This window comes from Mus musculus, chromosome 5, assembly GCF_000001635.26.
Source record: "Mus musculus strain C57BL/6J chromosome 5, GRCm38.p6 C57BL/6J".
In the NCBI taxonomy this organism is placed as follows: Eukaryota; Metazoa; Chordata; class Mammalia; order Rodentia; family Muridae; genus Mus; species Mus musculus.
Window position 1 is genome coordinate 72,149,865 of NC_000071.6, and position 21,034 is coordinate 72,170,898.

At 42.4% G+C, this 21,034-nt stretch overlaps 1 protein-coding gene across 6 annotated transcripts; it reads right to left on the minus strand.

Annotated features, from left to right (window-relative positions):
• Window positions 1-6,711: 6,711 nt before the first annotated feature.
• Commd8 (COMM domain containing 8) lies at window positions 6,712-18,325 on the minus strand. Of its 6 annotated transcripts, XM_030254548.1 has the most exons (7): window positions 18,215-18,304; window positions 15,820-15,939; window positions 15,487-15,642; window positions 14,891-14,990; window positions 12,858-13,010; window positions 11,044-11,199; window positions 6,712-10,029 (listed from the first exon to the last, which is right to left on the minus strand). In XM_030254548.1, the coding sequence occupies exons 4-7, from the start codon at window positions 14,894-14,896 to the stop codon at window positions 10,009-10,011; spliced, it is 336 nt and encodes a 111-aa protein (XP_030110408.1). In that variant the 5' UTR covers window positions 14,897-14,990; window positions 15,487-15,642; window positions 15,820-15,939; window positions 18,215-18,304; the 3' UTR covers window positions 6,712-10,008. The 6 variants fall into 6 exon arrangements, with proteins under 6 accessions (XP_030110408.1, NP_001343542.1, NP_001343543.1 ...); NM_001356613.1 differs by lacking the exon at window positions 15,820-15,939 and having other exon boundaries at window positions 18,215-18,325; NM_001356614.1 differs by lacking the exon at window positions 15,820-15,939 and having other exon boundaries at window positions 18,099-18,325.
• Between the last annotated feature and the right edge of the window lie 2,709 nt (window positions 18,326-21,034).

Below are 21,034 nucleotides of genomic sequence, written 5' to 3' on the forward strand. Positions count from 1 at the left end.
TCATGTCTTTCATCTTCTGAAACAAAGAAAAACAAAGCGTTATTAACTCAGCAAGCAACTACTAGTTATTATGCAAGGGCAATGGGGAAAGGCTTGGGTAACAGCGTAAATCTCTCACAATTTAGATGCAGAGAAAAACTAACTAAATGACATTAAGGCAAAGCAGCCCATTCACACATCCCCAGGGATTGCAAAGTCAGCGTGGAAGTGGCCAGGCAAAACTGGGTAAGAGCATCCACCTTCTGCTGACGTGTAAGAGCACATTCTGGAGGCCTAGGAAAGTCTGTACAGTCTTCGCTGTCACTACAATCCAAGTGACGTTACCTCCAAGCCTCTCACATCATTTCTCTTAGCCTTTTAATAATCTTGAAAATTTTCAGAACACATTTACCTCCCAGGTTCTAAATCAAGAGTCTACAACTTGTCCCAGCCAAGGAAGCCTCTTTTCCAAATCCATTCCCCTAGTCTCATCCCAGAACAATTAAGGCAGCCTTACCTCCCCCACCCCCATCCCCCTCTCTAGGGGATCACACAGATCTCCAACCTTCCTCTCCACTTTCTTCTGCTATCCTAGCTCCCAAGTCCAGCGGGCATTGCCTAGGAACCCACCAGCCTAGAGCCAGAGAAGCAAGTAGACAGGAGAAACAAGTAGACAGGAGGAGCAAGTAGACAGGAGAAGCAAGTAGACAGGAGAAGCAAGTAGACAGGAGAAGCAAGTAGACAGGAGAAGCAAGTAGACGGGAGAAGCAAGTAGACAGGAGAGGCAAGTAGACAGGAGAGGCAAGTAGACAGGAGAGGCAAGGAGACAGGAGAAGCAAGTAGACAGGAGAAGCAAGTAGACAGGAGAAGCAAGTAGACAGGAGAGGCAAGTAGACAGGAGAAGCAAGTAGACGGGAGAAGCAAGTAGACAGGAGAGGCAAGTAGACAGGAGAGGCAAGTAGACAGGAGAGGCAAGGAGACAGGAGAAGCAAGTAGACAGGAGAAGCAAGTAGGGGAGCTTCCTCTCTTCACTCTCCCTCCTCTCCGCTGCATCCGATTCCTGCGCCTCATCCACACATCTGGAACAGACTGCCCACTGCAGCCTCTCCTTACTATCTGTCCCTATTCTCAGAGGACTACGCAGAACCAGGTAGAATACCCTGCCTACCTCCCTCCTATGCACCCCTTCAGCCAACTCCCCTAGCCCAACCCCATTCCTAAGTGTCCGCTCCCAGTAGCTAGAAACACCTTTTACCTAGAATCACCACTGGCCACACCTATCAGGATCCTGGAAAAATTCCCTTCCAAGCAACATATAATCACCACACCCTCTTAAGAACCAGAGAGGGCAACAGAAACCAAGAACCAAAATACCCACTCAACAAAGACAAAAACAGATAGCAGAATCTAAAATTACAATCTTTCTAATCCCAGATGCCTAGACACCAGCATAAAAAAAAGAAAAAAAAAACATAATCAGTAACAGGCAGGACAATATGTTTCCACGAGAGCCCAGCAACCTTAACACAGTAGTCTCTCTGAGTATTGCAAGACAGCTGAAGCACAGGACAAAAAGATGGCTGAATGTGATAGAGAGCCTTGAAGAGGAAATTAAGAAATTCCTTAAAGAAATCTATGAAAATACAGTGAAAGGAAATGAATAAATTATTCAAGTTCTAACCGTGGAAACAGAATCAATAGAGAAAACCCAAAATGAGGCATATCTAGAAGTGAAAAATGTAGAAACTTAAGCAGGATCGTCAGAGCCAAGCCTCACCAACAGAAATCAAGAGATGGAAGAGAGAATCTCAGGCATTAAAGACACAGTAGAAGAGATAGATACTTCAGTCAAAGAAAAGTGTTAAATCTGAAAAAGTCTAAGCACAAAACATCCAAGAAATTTGGGGCACTATGAAAAGACCAAATCTAAGATTAATAAGAATAGAGGAAGGAAAAGAAGTCCAGGCTAATGGCACAGAAAATATCTTTAACAAAAATCATTTCCCTAACCTAAAGAAGGAATTGCCTACGTAGCTTCAAGAAGTGTATAGAACACTAAATAAACTGGACCAGAAAAGGAAATTCCATCAGCACATAATAAATCAAAACACTAAATGTACAGAACAAAGAAAGACTATTAAAAGCTGCAAGGGAAAAAGACCAATATATATATATGTATATATATATATATGTATATATATATGTATATATATATATATAGCAGACCTATTAGAATGACACCTGACTTCTCAATGGAGATTCTGAAAGCCAGAAGGAAGAAGGACCTGGACAGATGTTCCACAGACACCAACCCAGCCTACTGCACCCAACAAAACTTTTAATCACAATAGATGGAGAAAAATAATACAATCCCACAATAAAAATCAAAATTAAACAATACCTATCTACAAATCCATCGCTACAGAAGGTGCTAGAACCTGAAGAGGTTAATTATCCCCAAGTAAACACAGGAATAAATAACCACAGACCAGAAAAAAAGGGGGAGAGGGGGTGGACAGATACTCACATATACATACAGACACACACACACACACACACACACACACACGACAACAATAAAATAACAGGAAACAACAAACACTGTTCATTGATGCGTCTCAGTATCCACCATTCCAACAACTCAAATACTAAGAACGCAGATAGCAATTTGCTGGTATTAAAAATGCACAACGAGCAGACAGCAGACTCAGAACCTGAAGACCCAGACCTTCACTCCTCCCCAGCACCACAGAGATGCCAAGACAACACAACACACAAATCAGCGCCTTCACAGGCAATTAAGATCCATTTAAGACTCCTAAAGGCAGGCATTCTGCTATCCCATAGATCAGTGCCTGATGTAGCTGTCTCCAACAGTAGATGGAAACCAATACAGAGATCCATGACTGGACGTGTGGTGAGTGAGAGACCTCGGAATGAACACTCGGTCCTAATGATATGTCTTCATCAAACCCCTCCCCTCAGGCTCAGGGAACTCTGCAGAAGAGGTGCAAAGTCTGTAACAGCCAGCGAGGCGGATGAGATCAAGGAAACAGTATCTTCCAGACACAGCAGGACTAAGGCACATGTGAGCTCACAGGGACTGGAGCAGCATTCACAGAGCCCACACAGATCCAGACCAGATGAGCTCGCAGAGCAGAGATGAGGAGGTACACATGAGCTCCCATCCCCAGCAAAGGATCGATCTCCAACTGGCAACCATGGACAAAAGAGAAAATCGGTTCTCCAAGGGAGTCTCACTGGGTATACAAACCACACTTAAAGGCCAGCCCAATGCCCAGCAGTGACAGCTCAAAGTGAACGCAAAGGCATTTTGGGAGATTGATTAATTGATTGATTGGTTGATTGATTGTGGTCACATTGCTTTGACTTTTTTCTTTTTCCTTTTCTTTCTTCCTTCCTTCCTTCCCTCCTCCCTTCCTTACTTTCTTTCTCTCTTTCTTTCTTTTTTTTTTTTTAATCTTACTGGTCTTTTTCTTATATATTGTGGTTTTTTTTTTAATGTAGTTTTTAATGTGTATGAGTGTGTATATGTGTGTCTGTGCATGCACACACATGTGTGTGCACATGTATTGTCTATTTCTAGTGTTCTTTCTTTTGTTGTTTATTAGTTTGTTCTTTTTTTTTTTTACCCTGTTTGTTTTTCTTTCTTATTTGCCTGGTTGTTCTCTTAGGAGAGAAGGTGAAATGGGGTGTCACTGGAAGCGTGAGGAGAAGGGAAGGATCTGAGAGGAGATCAAGGAGAGGAACTCATGTATAATACATTGTATGGAGATCACTTTATTTTCTATTTAAAAAATAAAATAAAATTCAGTTAAAAAGAAACCGAACCATGGGATGGAACAGAACTACCATCTGGGATGGTAAAATTCCTGCCTGTCCCCTCCCTCCGTCCACCCTTCCATGTGGGACCAGCAAGAACAGCTTTGTTCCTGGTTCTCCCAGGGAAAGGCAACAGGGAAACACTGGCACATTGTGGCACTTTGTAAGAGTGCCTAAATGACAGGTTCCTATCTCAAAGAGTAGATAGGCCTTGATGTGTCTGGATGCCAGGACCCTCCTGAGACCAAAGGATGGTAGGCTGCTCCTGCCACTCCAGGAGCCTGCAGTGTAGAAGAGAGAGATAAAGACCAGTACCTCTCACTGTGAGTGAAAAGGAACAGAAGACCATATGTCCGGTGTTCTGGCTTCTCAAGGCTGTCTAAGAAGCTCTCTCCTGACTGAGAGCACTGACAGGACCCAGAAAAGTACAGAAGCCAAAGGGCTGGGACTAGAAAGAGGGGTGGTTGGCAGCAGCCCCCCAAAGTCAGACACCAGAGGGAACCAGCATTTCAGCACCTGAGAAAGCCACAAATCTCTCAACTGGGAATTTGCAAGACAACATACACACACACACACACACACACACACACACACACAGAGTGTTGGCTGTTTCTTTGTTAAACATAGTCTGATTATACAATCTAGCAGCCATGCTCCTATGCATTACTCAATTATGCCGTCTACGGATGTTTACAGCAGCTTTCTTCACAGTTGTGACAAGTAGAGAAATTAGTATAGAGAAACCTTGAAGATTAAAAGGGAAACGAGCCATGAACAGGTGAGGCGGGAACTTAGACACCTTCTGCTACTCTCACGAGACAACATGCTACATGATTCCATACGACACTCTGAAAAAGGAAGCATGTTAGAGATTTAGAAAAATTAGTAGCAGTCAGAGGTCCTTAGGATGGTAGAGGATACATGGGTGAAGACAGGCTTTTCATGGTGTTGAACAGTATGCAAAACTCATGCATGACCCACTAGACAACTATTTCATACAAATGTATGCAAGTTTTAAAAATCATTTGACAAGTAAAAGGATCTCAGGAAACATTATATTATGGTAGTAAGTCTGACAATAATAATAATAATAATAATAATAAATGTCTACTTGTACTACAGCCACATGAAACACCTCCACTGCAGCAGGTGGGAGGGGACGAAAGGGTGTTAACACACTCAACTACAGCTGAAAGTCTGCACGGATGCACAGAAGCACCCACAGGCCTGCAGATGAGTAAGTCTAATATTCTACATGTGTGCTGTGGAATTACATAAGTCAATAACTGGATGGGACTCGCTAGGGGCCATGGTTCTTGTGGAGTAGAAGTATATAGTTAAAGGTAAGAGGCTATAATCACCCTGTACAACAATAGATTAGAGTTGGGCATAAGTATGAAGTCATTTAGCTTCATGTAGACACACATGAGTATAGACATATTTACAGGTGTGTGTCTGGACATGGGTAGGATATACACACACATTTGCTTTGTTCTGTCTGAACTATGAAAGCCTAAGAGAGCCCCCAACAGCAATGAGAACAACATACCTCAGCTGGCTTTAAATTATCTGTCTTCAGTAAAAGGGCCCTGGACTTCTTGGAGAATTGGCTGATTCTAGGGTTGGTCAAGAACTATTGCACAGGGACTGGAGAGATGGCTCAGTGGTTAAGAGCATGGGCTCCTCTTCCAGAGAACCTAGCTTCAATTCCCAGCACCCAGATGGTAGCGCACAACGGTCGGTATCTCTAGTTCTAGGGCATCTGACATCCTGTTCGGGCCTCTCCAGACACCAGGTAGGCTTGAGATGTCAAGTCGTTCATGCAGGCAAAACACACACCGAAATAAAAGTAAGTGCACCTTTTGTTATAAAGAAATGTTTTACGAAGAGGAGTCCAGAATACCGTATAGTGCCAGAACATAGAGCAGTGCCCTTTCAAAGCAAAATGGTAAAAATTAAAAATGCTTCACCATCAAAAAGGAAATCTGGGCTGGAGAGATGGCTCAGTGGTTAAGAGCACTGACTGTTCTTCCGAAGGTCCTGAGTTCAAATCCCAGCAACCACATGGTGGCTCACAACCACCCATAATGAGATCTGATGCCCTCTTCTGGTGTATCTGAAAACAGCAACAGTGTACTTAGGGACACAGTAACCTGTGGTGGGTTGCCCCATGCTGTTTGTATTCAGATGTTGATTCTGCTTCCTCAGAGGAGCTGCCCCAGAGGAGCAGTCAATCAAGTACTCAGGTGATCTCCTGGGAACCTTTCCCCCATTTTAACCATAAAGGCTAGAACGTGTGATTGGGCAGTGGAGGGGAAAAGTGGGACAGGAGGTCTCTGAGAGTAGAGGCAAGTGGAGAGAGGAGAACGAGAAGGGGGGAAGAGAGGACAGAAAAAGAGGAGGAGGAAGCCAAAACGGAGCAGAACCATGTAGCCAGGAGAAACTGCACGTAGCAAAGGGTCTCATGGCTGGGGAATAAGTCAGTACAGTGATAGATCTGCCCAATCTAGGCGTATAGCACATACATATAATAACTGAATTGTGTGGTTTTTATAGGGGACTATTGGGATGGAAAATTTTAGCAACAGTAACTATCCAAAAGAGCTTCCCAAAGACAAAGCTAAAATAATGTCAGTAGGGCTGGAGAGATGGCTCAGCGGTTAAGAGCACTGACTGCTCTTCCAGAGGTCCTGAGTTCAATTCCCAGTGACCACATGGTGGCTCTCAACCATCTGTAATGGGATCCGATGCCCTCTGTTGGTGTGTCTGAAGATAGCTGCTGTATACTCATGTACAAAAATAAATAAAATCCTTTTTTTAAATGTCAGTAATAAAACAATATGGAATTACATTCCAAAGCACAAAAGAAATACCCATGAGTCTATGATATAGATGACAAAATAATTTATGGGAGAAAACACAGGGAAAAAAAGTGAATTGCACACAACTTCTATAGACACTTCAACGGGGTAATGAGGAGCAGAGCTCCCCATGGCTCTAGTCCAGGCTGAACACAGCTATCCCCACCCAAAGAGAAGAGCCTGGGACAAGAAAGTCACTTCACAGTGTGGAAATCTAACAGGCGTTGCCTTCCCACCGTGGTTACAGTCGCATCAGGTCATAAATCATGTGATAAAAATGGCACTTTGTCTTTGCAATCTTCTCTCCCAAAACCTGTAACTCCAGTTTAACTATGAGAAAAACACTGGTATGTTCCTGTGAGTCACACACATTTCTCCATAAGATCAAGGTCAGCAACGGTGAGGGAAACAGCTAAAATTCTTAGGGAATCCAAATAACCTAGAAAAGTTAGCTAATGGTCATGTTTTATTTCACCAATTACAAGTGCCCTACAGTGTAATCAGTTACGAGGAGAAACTAGGCATGATATGGAAACTCTGCCAGCCTCTTAACCTTTCTCTCTAAAGCTGACCTCTGAAATCAATATCACCTAAGTACAGGAAAAACAAAAAGATCCTGGAGTATGGAACGGAGTATCCGAAGGCCTTGCATTTAGAAAGGAACTGTCAGAGCACAGTGCTAAGAAACAAGACTAAGAATCCGCCTTAAAAACAGACACTAGGGCCGGGCATGGTGGCGCAAGACTTTAATCCCAGCACTCGGGAGGCAGAGGCAGGCGGATTTCTGAGTTTGAGGCCAGCCTGGTCTACAGAGTGAGTTCCAGGACAGTCAGAGCTACACAGAGAAACCTTGTCTCAAAAAAAAAAAACAAAAAACAAAAAAAAAACCAGGCACTAGGTCTGAACAGAGTCCAGCGAGATGCACAGACAACAGAACATGTTAAGTGATGATGAATTCGATTGGTCATTAAGTGACTGTTAGAAACACAATGAGGGGGCTGGAGAGCACTGACTGCTCTTCCAGAGGGTCTGAAGATAGCTATAGTGTACTCCTTTACATGAAATAAATAAATAAATCTTAAAAAAAAGAAAAGAAATGGGAAGAAAAGAAAAGAAAAGAAAAGGAACACAATGAGATCCCATAATATGACACCAAAATAGCTGAAACCAGGAAGACCTGTCACACTAAGGGAAGGTGGATCAGAATGCTAACAAACAAGCGGGAATGGAATATGAGTAATAGAAAGATAAGTATGAGCCTATCACAGGACCTGGCTATGTCACTCCAAAGACACCATTTCTTCATTACATGATATGCACACAAATGCTCATAGCATTCTCTTCACTAGGACAAGCAAATGTTGAAACCACCAAAAAGCTACCAACAGATAAACTGTAAGAATTATACAACATGATGCTTTTCAGCCATAAGAAGGAACAAAGTACTGGCATGTGCAATAAGAGTAACTTGAAATAATGCTAACATCATGCATGCTGGCTGATATCAGCAATCCAATTATTTAGAAAGCTGAAGCCAGAAGACTGTCATGAGTTCAAGACCTAACCTGGTCTACGTAGTTGAGTTCTAGGACAGCCCAGGCAGCAGTTAAGGCCCTGTCCAAGAACAAAGAAAGATGCTGGGGAAAAAAAAAAAAAACAGATTTAATTTGGCTTGTTATTGTTTGTTTTGGAGGCAGACTAAGCTTGGTTGGAAAACACGGTGTCCTGCACCATTACCAACAGTAAAGAGAAGAACAAGACATACTGTATGAGCCCATTTTCCCTAACCCATGGTGACTAGAAGTGCAGCAGAAGTGACCAAGGGTGAACGCCCAGGGATGGAGACTATCGAGGACAAGAGAAAGCTTGCATGTGGGCCTGTATTCCTTGACTACGGAGATGCTTTCATGAGTATCTGTTGGTCAAATGTATTGAACCAACACTTTAAATATGGACATTATAGTGTGTCAATCAAACTGTGTGCCAATCAGAAAAGCTGTGCAACAGGCTGTTGGGGGTGGAAGAGAACAAGGTATTCTCCTATGAAGGGCTGCCCTGAAAGGAAGGAAGCAATAGAGACTGCTGGACCAGGCCTGATACATTGTTCCACAAGCTGCCAATGCTCCGTGCTGACTTAATAAACTTGCCTAACAAGGAAATCAGTAACTGCGTGAACATACCGCATAGGTCCACTTTCCACACCCGAATTTCTTGATGAGAAAAGCAGCACACTGAGAACCCGCTGGCCCAAGCTCCTTTCCTAATCACTGCTATGTCGCAGCCCATAGAGCAGCCTTGTCTGAGGCTGCCTGCAGCCGTAGGAGGAGAACAGTAGTCATCACCGCTCCCGGCTGTCAGACTGGAGCCTTATGGAGCCACAGAACTGCACACGGCAGCGACCAGTTAATTCTGTACCAACAAGTGAGCTATTTGGGAAGTCACTGAAATCAAGCAACACAGGAAGAGACGACCAGCTTGTATTTGTTCAGAATGCTTATTTTCAGTTAGCTAGGGTGATAAGTGGTTTGTATTACAATTACTTTGTCACCATCCAAAAGCTCAAATTTCATATTCAGACCTTATAAAAACACCCTTGATGTGAGTAACAATATGTAACTATACCATCTTTGACAGTTTTCTTATTTCCTCAGACCATGGTCTCCCAAGAAGTGAGGATGTGAAAATAACAATGTTATTTGCATTTTTTTGAAGTTTTTGTTTTAGTTCATAAATTTCTTAGGAATTTTGTTATTCAAATTATTCCCAAACTATGCATACAAATTTTAAATGTTTTCTTGTTCATGTCTGATAACAGATTTTCTTTAAAAATTTACAACTTAAAAATCTTTTCTTTGAAACATGAGAAAGATATGAAACCTCCTACATTACATATGTAGCTTGGATACACCTTAAAACATTATTTTCAAATATCACAAATTACATATTAAGAATACATGTCTTGCTGTTTGCATTTAAGAACAGTCCAGCGTGTCTGTGCTCTGTGTGTTTACATTACTTCAGAACTTATTTTTACCTCTTGATAAAACGTTATCTACAAAGTTTCTCAGATGTTTAATAAATGAGACAAAGCGATCACTGTGAAAACACGGGCTGTGACTTCAGCTCTTTCTTCTTTCATCCTATGCACTTCCTATCAGTCATGCAATTTCCTGTCCCTTAGGGTTTCTGACGGATTTCCATCTCTGTGATCTCAGAGCTGCTGCCTGCTCAGCCTGATGGAGCATCCACCCGCTGAATATGGACAGCACTCCCTCTGCCACGGTGCAGCACTGAAATCTGAGGTGTTGATGGTCACCATTTCCAGTTATTTTAACTGCAGGACCACCTTGAAACACAAACAGGGAGAAGCCATGTCAGCATAGACTAGACGGAAGCTGCTATGTGCTAGATGACCTCTGAAGAGCGATATGAAGAGCAACTGGCAAATGGGGACAGGGCTTATGGCTCCTGGCTGCAGAGATCTGTGCTCGGTCACTCACACCCAGTCCAGGCTCTGCCACACCCACCTCTCCGAAGGCCACCAGGCTTCGACTACAAGTACGGTTACCGGACATGAGGGTCAATCATGAAGGCAAAATTAAAACATGAGCAACTAGGCAGACTAGGAAGAAGGTGATGGTTATTGCGGCTTAAAAGGGCAGGGGGATCTAGAATGATGGCAGCCAGGGAGGTGACCAGGAAGAACGGGAGCCAGTTCCTGAGAGCTGCCCAGTAATGAGCAAACAGTGACAATAAAAATCCTGTTTTCCTTTCCCCACAGCACATCTCTGCTGTCTCACCACTGTTTTCTATGTACTACACACTGGGCCTGGCTGCTGGGGTTCAGACACATCATATGTCAGCCTGATTCTGTCATAACTACAGTTATATTTTATCTCCCAAACTCAGAACTTTACAAAAGCAATTTTTAACATTTGTCCATCCAAATAAGACATTTGGTTTTTTTTTGTTATAAAATCATAAAGATCTTTTTTTTTACTAGAGAAACTTCAGAATCAACTAATTTCGTGATCTCAAGATAAACTTTATTTTTAAGCTTAATGAATACTAAAGGAAACCAAAATGAATAGTTAGAATAGTACTGCTTTTTATTTTTTTTAAACTAACTAGTAGGTAATTAAATTCAGAACTTGGTAACTGAATGTTTTAAGTTCTAATTAACTCTACCTTTAAAGTAGAGGTCAGACAACCCAAACAAGTCTTTTCTGTGCTTGATATTAAGTGTCAGCGAGTGAGACACATTGAAACCCAGTTGGAATTCTCTTTCCTTACACAAGGGTGGCCTGATGCTTAAGCAGTAAGCTCCTGTGTGATGGATCGAGTTCAAGCAAGCGCATACCTTATTAGCGGCCTCCAAGGAGCTGATCAGACTCTGTAACTCCTCTTTACTCATCTCAACAGTGTACGGTTTCACTTTGTCATCTTCCTTCACATCCAGATGAAGGTTCAAAAGGGGCATCTGCAAGGTGGCAATCTTGTCACTAGAAAGCGCGAGCTGTGGAAAGGAGAGGAGAATAATGCACAGTATTACACAGCATGCTGACACCACTCAACAAATACCAGGGCTGGGGAAGAGCTCGCATCCCAGTGTTTCCCAGGATGCTCACAAATTCTGGGAAACAAGAGAATAAACTAACCCTGTGGCAGAACACACAGTCAGAGAGCAGGAAGCGAGAGAAAAGGAGACAAAACACATACAGGAAGTGGGCAGGAAGAAAGGAAACTGCGGTTTGTCCAGCTAAACAGAATACTTTTAATTCTAGATTGAAATCATGGTTTACTATAGAAATGCAGAAGGACTAAAAGTGTCCAATACATAAAGAATCAGAATTGTTATAGAAAAGATTCCAAGATGACAGTTCATGTAGAAGACAGTCTAAAGACACTCAGAAACTCTTACGAATTAAGCAACTTACCTCATGACTGGCTACCAAAACTGTTGATGCTACCCAAAGGGCGTCTAGTCTTCTTCTAACGTATCTACAGCATCTGCAATTGGCTTGACCTTTCCCAGCTACAGAGCCTCCAGTGTTAAGAATCTTCATAAATCATGATTCTAATTAAATTCCTGGTCATTCTTTCCTGGCGGGGGTCCTACTTGTTTAGGTATTTAAGTTGGGCAATGAAAACTAAAGGAATTAATAAGCTGATGCAAAAGCCTGCACACTTGAAAACAGCATCCACAGGAGCCTTCCCCTGCCTGAGAGCACAGCAGTCTCACAGCACAATGTAAGACCGAAGCTGCATCAGTTAAGGGGCCATTTGATAAACGAAAGCAACTACATGTCCTTCATAAATGCTGCTGTGAGCACCTGTCCCCAGTCATCCATGCTTACTTCAATGTTAAATGTGTACTTAAATGAAACCTCTTATTTAATCTATCACTGATTAACTTGCCTTCTTCATTTGGACCTTCAGTGTAATGTTTTCAAGCTTTGGCTGTATTGCATGCTTACTATACTTCTGGTTTGTGTCAATATGATAAGCATGTTAATAAACAATCCTTAACACAGCTGAGCCTCAACCAGAACCACAGAACCATTTCCTCAGCTGAGACAACAAGTGGATACTTACCGAGTTCTGAGCCTACCTCACTGTCCCACTTTCCCATCTTTTGTCCTCTTAATTCACCAAAACAACATACGGCACTGTCTGGATCTAAGACCATGCCAGGATCAGGAACCAGAATGGACCTGAACCTGTCTACTCGTATGGTACCTTAAAGAACAAAAGACGGTTCTGAAATTGCTCTTTCTCAGCTCTACTCAGGACTACCCTCTTTGCCCAATGTTTTTAAAACTGTTACTTTATTACATATACTTTCCTCATAGAAGTAAAATCACATTTATCAATTTTGAGAGCGCTATGGCATCTATAAGACCCTCACCAAGGTTATACACTAAATACACACTTCTCCACTTCTGACTGATAGGTGTGGGAAAATTCATTGTCAGTACAATGACACCACACATGGTCTGGCTGCTTACAGTGCTCTTATGTCCAAGTTAACACAAAACCAATTATTTACATGAGGTTTGCTATTACCTTGGAACACTGTAGTCTCAACATAACCAATTTTAGGCATGTTTACTTTAAAAGAATAAGTAAACTTAAATATTACACACAAAAACATATAAATAACTAGACTCTTACCTTTAACTGCCAATCAAAATCCTGCAGCTGCGCACAAGAAATATCAACTATTTCCCCCAACAGGGCCTGCTTGATCTCATTTCTCCTACTCTTTAAACATTTCAAAACAGCTTCTTGGTGACATGAATTCAGTTGGTTCAGTTGCTGGAGTGTCTGTGAAAACAAGCACACATGGCCAGAGGGTGAGTGAAAGAGGCCTGCAGCTTCCATGTAAAAGCCCACCATCCCCTTAAAGTGACAGGATGATAAAAAGAAACACCTCAGTAACTATAAAAAGCACAAGCTGAAAATGAGGAACCCAGACAGATCTTCACAAGTTCCTGCAAGCCAGACAGACGGTAAAGAAAGGCACTACCTTACAAAAGCGAGAGAGCTCTGTGCAGAGCCACGGCCCTTTCAGCGAGGAGTCTACAAGAAACAGGAGAAACTCAAGAGAAAACCACAACCCTGAAACCTGTGTGTGCCTAACTGCACAGCTTCAAAATACACAACACAGCAAAGTTCTACATTTTTAAAGAGAGAAACGGGTAAGCGCATATTCAGAGATATTGATACTTTACTGAGGTTTCCAGAACTTAAAAAGATTAACTTCCATCTAATCAAATGGCATGGCATAACAACACCACACCCCAAAACTTCAAACCACACAGCAGCTTCACACACAGTAAACCGCACACTGAGCCATTCAAATGCACAATACTGAATTAACAAGTTTGTGTCACTGATGACTGTACAACTAAATAAAAGCTAATGAGATAAATATTTCCCAATTTAAAACCTAAATAACTTAATACCATTTAATACCAATTAAGTAAAGAAAATCAACGGTCCATAAACTCTTCCAAAGGACAGGAAAAGAGAAAAAATGAAAACCTACCCAAAGTCATTCAACCAACCCAGAATAAAACCTGAAACCTTGACAAGGGTATCACAGGAAGTTCACAGGCCAGTGTCAATCAAATAGAGATTCAAAAATTCTAAGCAAAACAGTGGGTCATCAAATTAACGTGCACATGAATTATATATACATCATGACCAAGAATACATCATGACCAGGCTGGATTTAACAAGTCACTAAGAGCTTAGTTTAACATCCAAAATTAATCACCATATTAACAAAATAGTGGGAAATAAATCAGAAAAAAAATCTAATCACTAATCTAATTACTAATCTAATCACTAATATCTATAAAATCATGCAGCTGATGACTAGAAGGAAAAACAGTAATTTCCTCCCTAAGGTGTGTGGGGAGGATAGGTTTACTATCACTACTTTTTGTTTAATATGTATTAATACATATGAACATAAATATATATATAAAATAGGAAAGGTATTAGACAGAGAGAAGGATATAATAGGTAACCATGTCTACAGCTAACAATAACAACTGAAAATAAAGTTAAAGAGTACTAAAAACACCAACTATTTGCAAGACTTCTACATTAAAAATTATAAAACACAGAGAAATAAGAGTCAATCAAAATAAAGAGACCTACCCCATTTCATAGACTAGGAAGCCAAATACTGTTGCCAATTCTCCCCAGATAATCTAGAAACTCAGTACAACCCACACTATAATCCAAACTGCCTTTTACAGTTGACAAGCTGATTTTAAAATGTATATGAAGACAGAAAGGACCAAGGAGAGTCAACACTGAAGAAACAGGAGGTTGAAGGTCTTCTACCACCTGATACCAAGAATTAACCTAGCATATCTTTAATGCTGTGGTAATTAAAACAGTATAAAACTGCCAAAAGCCAACGCAGAGACTAATGGAATCCAATAGAGAGTCCAGAGACAGACCCCACACATGCCCGCCCATCTGATTTATTACCAACGCTGCACGGCAGCCTGTGAGCAAGGACAGCCAATATATGTCCAATAGATGGCAGTGAGTCAGTGGGAAACTGTGCAGAGGAAACTGAGACGGCCCCTGTCTCACGCAAAATACTAATTCCAAACATATCTGAGAGTAGATTACAGAAGCTAAAACAATCAAGCCTCTACAGGGAAACACACAAAGATAGATACCTTCATATTTCTTAAATACGACAGAGACAGCACTACCCGCCAAAAGAAAGACTGGCAAACTGGACTGCATTAACCTCAGAACTTCTGTTCCCCAAAAGTCCTATTAAGAGAATGAAAAAGCAAGGGACATGACAGATTAAATGTATATATTCAAAGAAATGCAAATCTAGAGTTATCATCTAAATCAACACGACAGATACATAAAACACCATCTACTAAAGTAATCAACTCATAAATATGTGCAAATAGTTCTTGGCAAAGTGGTAAAAGCCACTTTCCATGAGATCCAATGTAAGCTAGAGTCTAATCACTACAACCAGAACACTCAGGCTTTCTTCAGCATCCTGCATTCACCGCTATGCTTTCAAAGTGTTACAGTGGGAGAAAAAAAAAAAAAAAAAAAAAAAAACAAAACAACTAAGACAAAACTGCCATGTCCCAGAAAATCCAATGTGGTCTTCCACTCACTCACGATTAGACCTTCGGCTGCTGTAGCATGTGATCAGCTACTGAACACATGGGTAGAACCCTATGAACATCATTAGAACCTCTGGATGATACTTATTATCAGGTAAAGAGGTCAGGACTGAAACTACCTCTTCCTCAGAGAAGTTTTTGCCAACGACCGCTTTGAAAAACGTGGTAACATCTTCGAGAACATGCTTCCACTCAGCTGAATTCCAGACACTGTGATAATCCTGGTGGGCAGGATAAGCTCGGCCACAGAAGCCATCAATGATTTTGTGAAGAAGCTAGGGAGAAAAAAGGAAATCAAAGTACTTTAAAGAAAATGACATTGACAGACGTGCCTTTTATAAAACCAGCTACGACAGAAAGGCAACTATTTTGAAGATTTATTGTTGGTGGTTTTCTTTGTCGTTCTGTTTGTTGTCTTATTGCTTTGTTTAGTTTTGGAGACAGGGTCTCACCTCTGTAGACCAGGCTGGCCTCAAACTTGTGGCAATCCTCCTGTCTCAGTCTCTCAAGTTTGGGTGTTCCAGGTATGAGCTACCAAACCCTGCTAAATCCCAGACCTTCCATTATGAAGTCTACCTTTAGAAAATAAAATAATGTTAAGGTACACTGTTGTTTTCCAAAATCCCTGAATGGAGAACAGTTCACGTAGAAGCTTCCCTCCGAGATCTGAAGGTGCCATCTCTGTAGTAACCAAGCACGCGCTCCTCTCACAGATAAGCCCCCCCCCCCAGGAGCACTACTACCTCGGTTTGGCTTTGCCTCCCCCGGCCCCCAACAGCATACTCTCCTATTCCTCAGCAGGGGTGTTGTGCTTTGCTCTGAGAAAAGCACTGGCCATCTTTCCTTTCCCACCTGACTTCCGCTCTGCACTACCAGCAACTGAAACCATGTGAACCTAACAGAGTATGAAGACTGGATTTAGGACAAAACTGCTTGCTATGCTTCCTAGTTCCACCAACTCCTCATTTTAGTTACATTCTCTGCGATCCAAGCGTAAGAGAAGAATGTCACCTGACCACACAATGTCATAGAATTACATATGAGCACAGTAACTCGAGCATCTTAGCAGGCACAAGACATCAGAAGGCCGTGAGTCTGCCTTTGTTCTTACTGCTGTTATCACTACTTCCATAGCTCAAGCCTTCCGTGTCCTACTGCAGATAATCACATTCATGTGATACTGTTCCAGGCGACACTTGTATCCTGCCAACCACTTAAATCCAAGTAACTGGGAAATGGCGTTGAGCTAAACGTCTTTAGACTCCAATCGCCTTAGATATGAACCCACTCCGTGGGGAACAGTAACCCCCAAAACACCACACAGATGGGTAACTTCTGACTCACCATATAAAATGGGAATACAACCAAAAGCCACCTGTAATGTCTACCAAACAGTATCCTGACACTCCCTGCAACTCTATAAGGTAAGCATTGTAACTGTTCTCATTTTACAAATGAGGACATTGAGGATAAATGATGCTCTACCATAACAGAGTTCCAATCTATCAAAAAAAGTACACATATAAATAAGTGCGTGTGGTAGAGGAGAGGGGATAGAAAAGGTGTTTATGACGGGTGCAAAGGAACAAGGAAAGAGCTGAATTGAAAAGATGAGTGGCCATTAGGCATTCCCAGCCAACGCAATGTGCCCGCACACAGGACTGGAAATAAAACCCCAGCGCAGGAGTGGGAATTGCATCTTTGGAAAGGCAGACAAGGGTGAAAGGGCAGAGGACCTTTGAAAAGGCGAGTAGGGGCCAAATCACAGAAGGCCTTGCATACAACAGAAAGGAGTGAAGGCTTTAATCTGCACTCAACTTTCCTGTAAGTAATTACATTATTTTTCCAAAACTTTGCCAAGATATTGTGAGCAGGAGTAAGTGTGAGACTATAGAGGCAGAGACCATAAACAGGTAAAGGAGGTTGAAAAGGGGAGGTCCAAGGATGAAACCCAGAGTTTCTTAAATAGAGTGGCCTGGTAAAGAAGGATGGTGACACCACAACAACCAATGCTGTGAAAAGGGAGTGGAGACCCAAACCAGGGATTTCCCATAGCTGTGGCAAAAGGCAGAGGCCCAGGAAGAAGACAGCTGGCTCAGCTCTCAGATTCAGGAGTCAAATGTTTTGGCCATCTCTATATAGGAGGAAAGACACCCTGAAAGTTAGGAGACACAGTCCATAGATAGGTTTGAGCTTTGGCCCTGGCTTGCTGGAAACCTGTGGCTGACATATTTCACTGTCCTCATTTGTAAAATCAAAGAAAATGTTTAAAGTACATTTTCTAAAGAACGGAGGGAGTGGCGTTAAATTTCTTTCATCTACAACTGAAGCCGACTTTGGGTAGAAGGGCCACAGTGGAGACTTCTGAAAGCCTGAGCAGGGCAGAGTGCCACCATCAAATCACTTTCACAGAGGTCTGGACCCTGGGTGTGCTGCAAGAAACCCTGGTTGGCTGTCTCTGGTCTCCACAAGCCTGGCTTTATGGGTGAGCTGTTTTCAGCGGCTGCGATCACCTCTTGGCCAAACTTGAGTGGCTACTCCTTTTCTGGTTAGGAGTTGGTTCCTCCCGCCCTCCAGGGAACAGGTCCCACCGGGTTCGACTCCTCACTGCATCCGCCGGACCTCACACAGAAAGGGGCGTTCGGGAGACCTGAACTCAAAGACTGCGGACGCAGCAGATCTCGGGCTCTACCACCCGAGCTTTCTAGAAGCAAGAAGACCCCACACGCACCCAGGCCTGGGCCATTCCTAAACCGCGTAAAGTCCTTAGGCCGCCATTGTGTCTCCAGGGGCCCAAGAAGAATAGTCCGGACCCCGGCCTTCCCGTGCCCTTCACAAACCCCTCACCCCGGCGCCCTGCTCCGGAGGCAGCTTCTGTAGCCGCCAAAGCGGCGTCCCCTCTTCCGGCTCCATCCCCGAGAAGTAGAGATACCTGTCACGTGACAGGCCTGAACCTTAGGCTTACGCTCCGATTCGTCCACGTGACTTTCTGGAGGGCGGGGCCGGCGGGCGGGCTCAAAGTCCTTGTGCGCATGTGCAAAACCTCAGCCATTGGTTTTCTCCTGTAGAAAAAAGAGCAAGTTTTTTTTCCCTCTTTTTTTTTGGGGGGGGGGGGGGGGGGGGAGGGGCGGTCGAGACTGAGGGGAAGTCTGTTACCCATCCGCTTGCTGCTGAAGGAAGATTTACAGACTTTTGCTCGGTTGAGACTGTGTTCAGAGACAGATCTCATAAACTTTCTTCACTGCAGAAAATCATCTAGTAATAGTCACAGCCTGTATTTGAACCCAGGGCCTTTCCCCCAGAGATCTGACAGTCTCCTAGTCAAAGAGTTTGACCTCAAAGACAAATTAAAGTTACTTTTTTTTTTTAATTTTTTTTTATTTTAAGAAGAGATGTGGGGTGGGGGGCTGGAGAGATGGTTCAGCAGTTAAGAGCACTGACTGCTCTTCCAGAAGTCCTGAGTCCAATTCCCAGCAACCACATGGTGGCTCACAGCCATCTGTAATGAGATCGAATGCTCTCTTCTGGTGTGTCTGAAGACAGCTACTGTGTATTCGTAGACATAAAATAAATAAATCTTTAAAAAAAAAAAAAGATTGGATCCCCCCCCCCCGTTTACAAACAGCAAACGCAATCCAAGACAGAACTCATAGAAAGGCAAAGTTCAGCTATATATTATTAAGCAACCCAAAGACTCATTATCCAAGCTAAGAAACAAAACAACCTGCTGGTAAAGAAAACCCATGTTTATACCCACACATTTACCACAGGAGTGAACCCAAAATTCTTTGAGTTGTAATTTCAATCCAAAAAAAAGAAAGTTCGTGATAGAATGAGCCTTGTCATGAGAAGGTGCCATAACAATTAGGGTGATTACAACCCAATATGTAATGTTAGGATTAAGAGTGTTAGAAAGTGCTGAGAGGCATAGATAGAAAAATAGATAGATAGATAGATAGATAGATAGATAGATAGATAGATAGACAGACAGACAGATAGATAGATATGCCTTGTCCACAGTCACATACATGAGCGATAGCTGCAGAGTTTGAAGAAAGAATGAGAGTTCTGCTGTTCTGCCTGGGTAAAGGAAGGCTTACAGGAATGCATGCTTCTGTGACCATGCAATGTGTAAGTTAATAGTGCAAAATGACATCCATCAGGATATAAAGGATATCAAAAAACGGGATTTAGACAACACTGGACACCAAGAAAAGGTTGACCTTTGAAACATGACTATATTAAAATTGAACTTCTGGCAGATGCTGAATTTAAAATATTACATAAAGTGAGAGGAAAGAGCCCTTAATATTTAATGTCTTTTCATTAGTAATCGCTTGTCTTTGTATGTAATTTAAGGCATCATTTTTTTTTAATTTTCAACTTTTTCATTAAAAAATAAAGCGTGTGTGTGTGTGTGTGTGTCTGTGTGTGTGTCTGTGTGTGTGTCTGTGTGTGTCTGTGTCTGTGTGTGTGGTGTGTGTAGGTTGAGGACAACTTATAGACATTGATTCCTTCCTTTTAGGGTCCTGGGGTCTGGACCCTAGTTTTCAGGCTTGCAAACAAACAAATGTTTTAAGTGCCCTGAAGCACTTTAAAACATTACCTGTCTGTTCTGATCCTACCTCAGCTAGGTGTATTTGCGTTTCTGTCACCCTAACTTTGTTTATAGTAAGGGCTTAAAATGCAGACTCTGGAGTTAAGTTTAAGTCCAGCTCTGTAAATCATTGGTAACTGTTATCGTCTGTATAGCAATGGCAAGCTAGTTCACGTCTCTGGCTGGTCTGCGTCTTCATCTCTCATTATTTAGAATGACCATGCAGACTTTACAGGGCTTGTTTTAAGTTCATACCTGTAAAGTTGTTTACATAAAGCACAGCCTAGCACCTAGAAAATGGTATGATTCCTTTCTAAGGAGACTTCTTCCCCTGCCTGTATATCGCCAAGATACATCCAGCCTGCCTTATGGGCCGTGCAGGCAATGCAGATGAAGGGTTGCAACTGGGAGATGTGAAAGAAGCCAGGGAAGCCTCAGTGCTGAGCAGAAGCTGGAACGCCAGCTTCCTCTTTAGAGAGCTTCTTTCTGGGGTCGTTTCCTTATTTTCTATTGTTCTTCCTGTTTTTGTTGTCTGTCATTTGGGGGTAGAGTTTCGTCCACAAAAAATCTCAAGTTCTTCCTCCCTCCTTTCCGTCCTTCTCCAATTTCTGACAGACATCTACAGTGCATACATATTTGACAAATTATGACTATATTGATCTCTTTTAATGTTTGCTTTCAAAGCAGCCAAATATGACCTGGAATATAGCTCGATGGCACAGTGCTTAAACAATAGCAAGGAAAGATTTAAAAAATTAAAAAACAAACAAACAAACAAACCCTAGCTGTGGTGGTCTGAATAGAAAGGGCCCCCATAGACTCAAGTGTTTGAAGGCTTGGCCCATAGAGAGTGACATTATTGGAAGGTGTGGTCTTGATGGAGAAGGTGTGTCACTGTGGCGTCGAACTTTTAGGTACCAAATGCTTACTTAAGCCAAGGCTCATTTCTTTTATAGCTGCCTTTGTATCAAGATGTAGAACTCTCAGCTCCTTCTCCAGTACCATGTTTGCCTGCATGCTGTCATGCTTCCTGCCATGACAATAATGGACTAAAGCTCTGAAACTGTAAG